The 10,520-nt window shown below is 37.3% G+C and overlaps 1 protein-coding gene across 1 annotated transcript in view; it reads left to right on the top strand.

Annotated features, from left to right (window-relative positions):
• Nucleotides 1–1,192: 1,192 nt before the first annotated feature.
• CAMSAP2 (calmodulin regulated spectrin-associated protein family, member 2) overlaps nt 1,193–10,520 on the top strand; it is a 17,796-nt gene continuing 8,468 nt past the window's right edge. The window contains exons 1-6 of the mRNA XM_010182855.1: nt 1,193–1,282; nt 2,351–2,444; nt 5,723–5,793; nt 6,287–6,356; nt 7,149–9,360; nt 10,449–10,520. The exon at nt 10,449–10,520 is cut by the window's right edge and continues 101 nt beyond it. Of these exons, the coding sequence (XP_010181157.1) occupies nt 1,198–1,282; nt 2,351–2,444; nt 5,723–5,793; nt 6,287–6,356; nt 7,149–9,360; nt 10,449–10,520 (2,604 nt within the window). The 5' untranslated portion in view covers nt 1,193–1,197. The remainder of the gene's footprint in view (nt 1,283–2,350; nt 2,445–5,722; nt 5,794–6,286; nt 6,357–7,148; nt 9,361–10,448) is intronic.

Raw genomic sequence — 10,520 nt, 5'->3', positions numbered from 1 at the left:
AATGACATGAAAAACGTGACTACAGACACTTGCTTTTGTAAATATTGTTACTAGACATTACTGGGTTTTGTTGCAGAAAGGCTGTTTTTAACAAACTGTTTTAAAAACTTGTTTAATTGTGGTTTCCCAACTTAATGACTCAGTAGAGGTTTGTATTGCTTACATTGTCAGCCTTTGTAAGACTGGTGTCACAAGTCTGTGCACCTGCTTGAGGCAGCTCAGGCCTGGATGCTTGTTGATCTCATTCAGTTGATATTTCTGGATATGAAGTAGCACTGAACCATATGGACACAGCAGCTTAGGGCCATAATCATTGGCATCTGAGCTCCTTGGCCTCCACAGTCAACAAGCCTTCTGGTCTTTTTGCACTCCTTGTGATATACTCTTGCAGCAGAAGCTGCTGCTAGTGCTTCTACCTTGTTTTCCCCTCTGTTGTTTTGTGGCTGTTGTTGTTGCAGTTCATGTCACCACTTGTTTCTTCTTTTTCACCTGTTTTTCCCCTTGCGTTAAATCTGATGGCTCCCATGCTCCTGTGTTTCATAGCTGTGTAATGGGAAAATACAGCAGGGAGATAAAGCAACAATCTATTACGTGCACATAAAATCTTTATAGCTAAAACCTTGTTCTAACCTGCATTGAACAAACACTGCTGCTGGGTTTTGCATTGCATTAAAGGCTTATAAATTTGGGTAGATCTTGTAAAACGTGGCAAAAAGCACATTCTTGACACAAAGGCCTAAATCAGATTCAAAATTTGTACGCTAAAAGTAAGAGCTACCAGAGTTCTTCCTGTTAAAAAGCACTGCACATTTAATCGCCTAGCCTTGCAAAACTATAGGCTTTTCAGAACTCTTTTTTAATGGAAATGGTCGATCTGTTTGACAGGTAACCTTTTCCACCCATCCTGTGCCTCGCTGTGCTGCCTCCAAAGCATCAGGCCTGAGCATAAGGTCGTTATGAAACATTTCAACCCAAACGGTTACAGTCTGGTCAAGTTACGTATACTAGATATTTGGTGCTACACATCAGTCTTACTGATCTCATTTTCTAAGAAATCAGTAGAGAAGAGATTGTAAACTGGGTAAAATGCAGAGGCATAATCCCAAATGCTGCTTAATCAGTTTATCTGCAGGCTTGTGTTTTAACTATTTTTTTTTCTTTTTTTTTTTTTTTACTTTTTTTTTTTAGAGCAACTACATGGTGTTCATGGCAGAATTGTTCTGGTGGTTTGAAGTGGTGAAGCCATCATTTGTACAACCTCGTGTTGTTGGGCATCCTCAAGGTAATTATATTAAGGATTGGATTTAATATGCATGTTTTTAATATGTATGTGTACAGATTGCCATTGTGTTCACAAATACAGTGAATATTTTAGTTAACAGGATTTGATGGTGTACAGCCCCCTTAAAGAAGGAGCAAAGTACTCTTTCCTTGTGTTAATCTTCATCTCATCTCATAAATCGTAATTAGATTTTGTTGTCTACTACCAAAAACTCATTTAAATTGTTGTGGTATAATCACTTGCAAATTTTCCTGACCTAAACAAGCCTAGAATCCATTTATACCCATGCAGGGATTACAAACATAATAAGGAGCCAAGAACAGAATTTAGCCTGAAGAGCCTGTATTGCTTAGGAGAAGATACCAAGAGAAAGGAACATAAATCCAGGAAAAATGGACTGATAGTTAATTGCAAAATTGTGTTTTGTACCTGGGTGCAAAAGCACGGTCTTCCATCAGTAAATTCTCAAATTTGAAAGTCCACCTCTCTGGTAGATCTTCAGATCTGTTAATGAGTACAGAGTCATGGTTACTTAAGCAGTTATACAGTAGTGCTGCGATTGTCTCTCCACGAGCTAGGAAGACATTTTCATTGTGTGGCTCTTATTTTTCATTTAGATGCTTTATAGCACATACAAATCTAATTTAAATCTTTAAAATTTTGCTACTAATTTAAGATACGACCAAAAGACTATTTTCTAGCTGAAAAGTCAGTCAGGTTTGGGGAAAAAAATTCTTATCAGAATTCTTTTTTTTCAAGAATAAAAATATTTATTTTTGCTAAAAAGATTGCTTGCTTTTAATGTTGTGGCTCTCTTTCAGTTTTTTCTTCCCTTGCCTTTTCTAGTCATTTTTGTCATTGTCCATTCCCTTAATTAGTGCCAATATGAGAACTTTTCAGGAGGTAAAGCTGAAAGGAAGTGACTGGGTTTTAATCTAAATAATGGAATCAGTGAAATTCTTCAAATCTTTGGTAATCATTACTTCAGATTATTTCGAGCAGCTTTTTTACTATGGATTTTAACTGAATGCTAAACTATAATGACTTGAGTTTTGTTTTTCCTGGCAGCTGAACCTGCAAAAGACACAGCTTCTGCTCACAGCTCGAATGCTAACAGAAGAAGTTACGTGGATGGCCCATCTGGTTCTGACTTCAGAGCCAGGTAATGTCCAGGAATCACTAGTACTGTTTCACAATCTTCTTTCTATTCAAAATAAAGCATAGTTTTTTTTATTTAGTTTTGTTGCCTTTTTGCAATGCTCAAATATAATCTGTTGTTTCCACCACTGCCCCATTGCATGGCAAGCAACTTGTTCATGCCTGTACAGTTCATGATGCGACTTAGACAGTGTGCTGTTGTCCTACTAGTTTCCAAAACGACTCTTACTGTTCAGCAGAGAAGTTTCACATGGCTTCCTTGTCACCTGCGATTTCATGAGGGGCTGCCGGCCAAGTCTGCTCTGAAAGAGCTATATTTCTGGAATTCACGGCAAATTTTCCAAAAATGGTAAAAGAAAGTAAACTAAGGTAACAGCAAGAAAAAACACGGAGTGGTGCTTTTAATTTGCTCCAATTATGTTACTTAAGTACCATGAAGGTCAAATAGGTAAAAATAAATACTTACGCTGTGATCTTGTGAGCATCAAGAAAGGAAAGCTTATTGCTTCATTAAATGTGTTTTGCATTATTTGTATTTTTTGTAAATATATGTGAAACATTATTTTTAGTATTGCTGTTACAGATTTGAAAGCAATATAAAAACATCCTGTGTCCCTTGTGTCCTCTAGCTGATCGTGCATTTCATAAGAGGCAGAAATTGCACATTGGGCCTTCTTTTTAATCTTTCTTTTGACAGGGTAAAGAAAGCCTTTCAGTGATCTGATCTGAACATAGTGGATGAGGGGTAGCATTGCATTATGTTTATAATTTGGGGGCAAAGGTTTATTGATTGTGTCTGGACTGACACAGAGAAGAAGGACAAAATTAGCGTTTTAATTGGATATTCAGCAAATTGTTTGTTGTTAATCCTGTTCATCCTTTTCTGTTGGTTATTGGCGGGGGGTTATGGGGGGGGAGAGTGGTTGGTTTGAGGGCTCGGTTTGTTTTAGTTTTGTTTCAGGTTCTTTTAATATTTAGGAATCTGATTTTAATCAGGGAGTAATATTTCTTACTATCATTAAATGTTGTTATCCTAAATCTCTTTTTCCTGTGTGTATTTGAAATGCTTCCCTTGTACTATTTTAGTGTAAACTGAGCATATAAACCGAGGGAACAAGAAACAGTAGTTTGAATTTATCTTTTGCAAGAGGGATTCCCAAGGCCATTTGCACCTTGCAAAGCCACTGCAAGCAGTCCACAACAAAGGGCTTGTAACTATGACTGTCCTACAGAACAAAGAAAGGTTTGCAGTAAAAATCACTATTTGTATGTGGCTTCCAACCTGCTGTCCCCTTGTAGAACCCGGGATGATAATAAATCATGTGTCAGTTACACTTCAGAACAAATTAAACTGAAGAAACACAGAGTTCTGTGCCATACTTACTGTGCTGTAGTGTAGTTAATAGATGTTAGTAGAAAGTTGCAGAGATGGTTTTGGCCTCTAAACTGAAGAGGATTGATTGGAATTTTTATGATAAGCATCTGAATTCAATTCATAAAGACTTAGAAAAGGCTGTATGTTTCTTAGTTAAATTTGGAATGGTAATGGCACTGTCAAGTCTGTAAGTTGCCACCAACGTGTTTTGTGGTAGTGCCCATGTTTCCTGAGACGTGTTCCAAGATATAGTAAAAATCATTGTGAACCCCGTATGGGTGCTGGATTGCATAGTATACCAGCTCATCACAACACTGTTTTAGTGTCTCAGCAAGTGATGGATATGGGTTTGTGTTGGACTATTATGAGAGCTATCCATGAGTAATAGAAAGCTAGATCTTTCCTCATAAACCAGAGAACTTCATCCAACTTGATGATACTTCACTGCATTGCAGGACAAAGGAGGGACCTAAAAAGTTATCTCAGATGGTAGGAATTTGACACACAGACTGCAGATTCCTGGGCAGAACAGTCCTGACTGCACAATGTCATGGTCCCACCCTTCCTCCTGGTCCTAGCTGCGTGTCTCTGCCTCTTTTAGTGTTTGACATTGTCATTTCAGTGTACAAAGACAGAAAAAATTAACGCAGTTGGAAAAAGTGAGTGTTCTTGTGCTGGCTTAGCTTGTTGAAATGACTCAGAGGATCGGATGGAGAGCCAGATCCAGCACAGAGGAGGGAGTGGGACTGTGGCGGCGAGCAGTTACGATGTCTGAGGTTGCCATGGAACCACAGTTGTGGTGCCAAAATCAGTCTTTTCTTGAGGGAAAATGAAGTGTATAGATCTTCTTTGTGGTAGCAAATTTTTACAGGCTGCTGAATGAAATTCTGAAAGCATGCTTTTCTTTTAAGATAACTTACAGACATTATGATGCTAGTGTATAGTGTTATTAACAAAAAAAATCAGAAATTTATGATACCCTGCTTTGAATAATCTAATATAGACTTATGAAGTATGCCTTTGTAGACTGCAAAACAATATTTTTCTTAAATTGACATTAATATCCTTCCCACAGATATTATTTAGAAACATTTCTACAGCATAGTGTATATAAACTATAAAAGCACTAAACAAATATTTTGAAAATTACTGAGTATAAAAGGGAGTTTGGGAGGGTGCTCCTCAACTCAGTGAACAAAATCCAAAACATGAAAGGATTTAATCCAGCATGTTTTTGAAGTCTGGCTTCTTTAGAGTTGTTTTCCATACAAATGCATGCATCTTTATGTGTGTGTCTTTGTTCTGATCCTGAAGAAGCGCCTCAGTCAAAACACTCAATTGTATTAATCCTATTCTGGATTAACACAGCCAGTCTATTATAGACACTGTAGACACTAGACTAGCTTCTACTGCATATTGCAGTCCAGACACAAAACAGAAGTTTCAGACTAAGCAACTGAAAAGAGAAATGCATGAAAAGTATGTGCTGTTAGCTGTAGACACTCAGTTTTGAAGTCAGTAGGAACTCTTCAGTTTCTTCATGTTTATGTCTGGGTTTTTTGCTAAAATCAACCCTAAAAATGAGAATCTTCTAAGAATGACATTTACATAAAATAAACCTGGAGAAAAGTATGCTGACAAAACTAACGCTGCTGTGTAGCCCTTTGTGTAGGATAAATACTTTCTGGGTCTGTCTGCATTAGGCCCAGTTAAAGATAATAACAGCGTTTTCTTTTTAGTTAATAAATTAGTATTTCAAGATGAGAATTACACCTCACTTTACTCCCTGTCACCAAAAAAAAAGAAAAATTCTGGTTTTGTGTTAGGCCGGGACATGAAGTCTGGTTGTGTTTTTGCAATGTGGCTTTTGATGTATTACTTCTAAGTTAATGTCTCTTGCTTTATAGGTTGGAAAGTCCAACTTATGCACCATCTCACCAACTGCGTACACCCCAGCAGCCTTATTCTTCTGTTCCAGGTAACAATTTACAAATGGGTGGTAGAAGCAATGAGAAAAGGCGTCCTTCAAGTAAATTGCTGTCTTATATTTGTTCAAACACTATCTGTGCAGAAATTACTGGGAGAGCCTTACATGAAAGGCTAATGAATGAGTTCTGTAATTTACAAAATGCGCAGATGGGAAGTTTGTGTTTGTACTTCTTATATTGTGTGCATTTTTTGACCTCTCTTTTCATTATGTGGAATATGGCTTACAACAAGTATTTGTACTGTATTTTAATAGTATTTGTGGTATATTTTACTCAATAGTAAATTCTTTGAGGGATGAGTGGTATAATGCATATTCAGGATGAAATATACTCCATTGCTCTGCTTGTATTTTCAATAAAAAACACTTTTGCCATTGCAGTGTTCTAAGTAGTGAAGCAAACTAATTTGTTAAAGCAAGAGAAGGTGGTATTAAAATCATTTCTCATAGCAGTTAACTTGTGTTCTGTTTTAATTTCACTTAGGAGTCATCAAAAGGTCCACATCAATGTCTTATGTAGATGGGTATGTAGGGACATGGCCCAAAGAAAAAAGGTAAGTAGTCTTACTGTATGGGCTGGTTAGAAAATGATTATGTTTTAATAGTGATAAATGCTCCATTGTAGTTTGGATTTTCAGAATCCTGTAGTGAGAGTTCTTGTTAGCACCTTGCAAACGAGAAAACTGTGTCATGGATTAAGAACTCAGTAACAGGATACAAACTTAAGCAATAAATCATCTAATTTTTACATTAAAATGAGGTATATTTGAATTGTTGGCATTGAATATGTTAACATTTACTCATCACAGTCAACTAAAAGTGGTAAGAGTCACATGGCTAGTGAGCTCAGTAGTATTTAAACTTGTATTATTTTGTGGATAGTAAGAACAATCAGGCTGAATGTTTTGTTTTTTCAGTTAAACCGGTCATAAACTCTAGATCTGTAGAGTGTAAACTAAAGTTAAAATGGTAAGAGTTATAGGAGTGGGTTGTTCAGTAAGTGTACATTGTGTCTTTTTACACTGTCCTTCTGATCTACTGTGGCAATTCCTATATTCCTAAAGTGCCCAGAATTTATTCCAAAGTAATAAAAAGTGTTTGCTATCTATAAAGAAAATGTTGTTACATTCTATTTTAACTTACCTTTTTGATTTATTGTATTTATATCTATTTATTAAATATATATACAAAATTCTATTCTATTATTTCTAGCTAGGCAAAATACACTACACCTAACAGTTCCTTTAACACTGCAATCTTCAAATAAATTTAAAACTGAATATGAATATTTCATTATCATTAATCATGAGTTGCTCAGTTATTTCCTTTATTCTAATCTCTGTTAGGTCATCATTACATGGAGTTTCATTTGACATTTCTTTTGACAAAGAAAAGAGCATTCCTGTATCTACTCCAAACAGAGGAATGACTAGATCTGTGAGCAATGAAGGCCTTACACAAAACATCAACCGCCTGCCGAAACATATTAGAAAAAATCTGTCCTTCAAACCAGTAAATGGAGAAGAGGACAATCGAGATATTGACGAGGAAAAGGACGTGATAGCTCATAAAGACACAAAGGCCAATCAGTCTCTTAACACAAATCAAAAAAATGCTAATGAGAGCAGCCACTACAGGTTTCCAAATGGTGCTCTGCAAAACAGGGCAGTTCTGGATGATTTTGGCAATCAGATTGAGACACCAAGCATTGAAGAGGCTTTGCAGATAATTCATGATACTGAAAAATCTCCCAGAATTATCCAGCCAGACCAAGTTACAAATGGCTTCTTTCTTCACAATCAGGAAATGAGCATCTTGAATTCAAATGTTAAACCAAATCAGTCTACCCCTGATATCATTACAGACACAAAAGGTGCTCTAAGTCCTGTGACTGACAATACAGAAGTAGATACTGGAATCCATGTCCCTTCAGAAGATATTCCAGAGACGATGGATGAAGATTCTTCCTTGAGAGATTATACTGTAAGCATGGACTCTGACATGGAAGAACCTTCTAAATTTCTCCAGGATTATGACATGCGAGCTAGCAATCACAGAGAACAATTAAGTCCCTGTCCCAGCTCAGTAAGTACTAAATCACAGGCAGGCAGCAGTGCTTCTTCAAGTTCAGGGGTTAAAATGACTAGTTTTGCAGAGCAGAAATTCAGGAAGTTGAATCACACGGATAGTAGAAGCAGTGGAAGCAGTTCTCAGAAAACCACACCAGAAGGTTCTGAGCTGAACATCCCTCATATGGTTGCTTGGACTCATATTCCTGAGGAGGCATCTGTTCCTCCCGGAAGAGACACTACACAGTTACTGGCTTCTGAAATGGTACATCTTAGGATGAAGCTAGAGGAAAAGAGGCGAGCCATTGAAGCACAGAAGAAGAAAGTTGAAGCTGCATTCACGAAGCAACGGCAGAAAATGGGAAGAACAGCATTTCTTAATGTTGTGAAAAAGAAAGGTGATGGTGTATCACCTCTCCGAGAAGAGGCAGCAGGAGCTGAAGACGAGAAGGTATTCACTGACAGTAATCGGTTGAAAGAAAAGGAAACTCAAAAATCAGATGAACAAGCTGGTAAGACTTCAGAAATAATAAAAGAAACCCCTGAAAATTCTCATAGCAAATGGCTAAAATCTCCTGCTACTCCTATGGATGCTGAAAAGCAATGGAATTTAGCAAGCCCCTCAGAAGAAAATTTTAATGAGGGAGATATCTTAGAATATACAAAATCTATTGAAAAATTAAACTCTTCTCTACACTTCTTACAACAAGAAATGCAACGTCTATCCCTTCAACAGGAGATGTTGATGCAGATGAGAGAGCAACAGGCTTGGGTTATTTCTCCTCCTCAGCCTTCTCCTCAGAAGCAGATTCGGGACTTTAAGTCTTCAGCAAGGCAAACGGGAACTCCATCTCCTGTTGCACCTTTCTCACAGGAATCTCCTCGCTCTACACATCAATCTCCACAGTCTTCCAACAGGAAGAATGCCTCTTTTCACATTAAAATGCAAAGGACTCCTAGGCCAAATGAACTGAAAATAACACCTCTAAATCGTACCTTGACTGCCCCACGGTCTGTAGATAGTCTTCCCCGTTTGAGGAGATTTTCTCCAAGTCAGGTTCCTATTCAGACTAGATCATTTGTTTGCTTTGGAGATGATGGTGAACATACAGGTGAACCTCAGTTAAAGGGAAATCTTTTGAAGGAAGTCAAGCCTACAGAAGAGGTAGCAAAAGAAGAAGGACCAAAATTGCTGAAACAGTGTGAACAGAAGTTGGAGGAAAAGGAAATTAAACCTATTGAATCTAATGTTTCTGAAGTATTATCTCAGCCTATCACAGAAACTGTCTGCCTCACCCCAAATGAAGATCAGCTAAGCCAACCAATTTTACCACCACCAGCTCCCAAAACAGCTAGCTTAATTGAAGTTTCCCTATCAGATTTGAAGCCACCAGAAAAAACTGAAGTATCTGTTGAGAAATATGAAGGTGAGAGTGATAGAGAACAATTTGAGGATGACCAGAAAGTGTGTTGTGGATTCTTTTTTAAGGTAAGAGAACTAGTGGATGTGTACTTTTGCTATTAAACTCCCTTTGAAAGGGAACTTCTTAATTCAGTTATGGATTTCATTGATGTCTTTCCACTGAAGTCAAAGCAGAAGTTTTTGCAACTCTAAATGTACAGACGTATCTTTTACACTTGATTCATTTGGCATCATAAGATTGGTGAGATTCTACCATACTGCAGTTCTAAGCATGCCAGAGTATCCCTTTCCATTCATAGTTGTGGAAGTGTGCTTGGAGTTTTTGGTGGTGAGGAAGATGAATGCAGATTTATTTATAACATAAGCTTTGGTGACCTTAATTAAACATTCTCGCACCTCACTCTCACTTACCCATCCCACCTCCAAATTTAACTAAAAGTTTTTGAAGTATGTAATTTTTTTTAATGTTGAATGTCTCCGAGTTGCACTTTGGAGAGCCTTTTTCCCCTCTCTTGGCTGGCTAAAGAAGTATAGCCTTCTGAGACTCCCTTTTGAAGTTGGTATTTGGGAGCACACCCTGTTGTCTTATTAAAGAGTTATATTCAGACAGGCTTTAAACTAATGCACATTGTAAGAGAGTGTTCTAGACACTGAAAGCCATCCAGATTTTGAATTTCCGTCATGGAATACCTCAAAATCTTGTCATATCTGAGATACGCCTTGCTCCTCTGGAAGCCTTCCTCAGTTCTAACAAAGCACCTGGCTTGATCAGCAGAAGTTACTTCTATATGCTGCATAGTTAATTGCTCTTTGTGATAAATTGCCTTAATGTCCACACATAGGATCTTTTGAAGCTGAATACAGACGTGTATGTACTGTGGGATCTGATTCAACTGAAATATTTCACTTAGCAAGTTTTCTCATATCAGTGTTGAATTTTATGTTCAACTTAGGAAGGAAAAATTGTTTATGAAAAGCTTGTAGTACTCTTCAGAAAAATCTTTTAAAATAAACTTATTTCAAATACTGCAAAAGTATGTTAGGATGTTGCAACCCAGAGTACAGAATTGTCTAATGACTTGGCAAAATCAGTTGCTGAATTCAGATATCTTAATATTTTTGGGTCCTTTTCCTTCAATTATTGCTGCTTCTAGGATGATCAAAAGGCAGAAAATGATATGGCAATGAAACGAGCAGCATTATTGGAGAAGCGTTTGAGAAGGGAA

The sequence above is a fragment of the Mesitornis unicolor genome, unplaced genomic scaffold (genome assembly GCF_000695765.1).
Source record: "Mesitornis unicolor isolate BGI_N332 unplaced genomic scaffold, ASM69576v1 scaffold19874, whole genome shotgun sequence".
Lineage (NCBI taxonomy): Eukaryota > Metazoa > Chordata > Aves > Mesitornithiformes > Mesitornithidae > Mesitornis > Mesitornis unicolor.
This window is presented reverse-complemented; position numbering and strand designations above follow the sequence as displayed.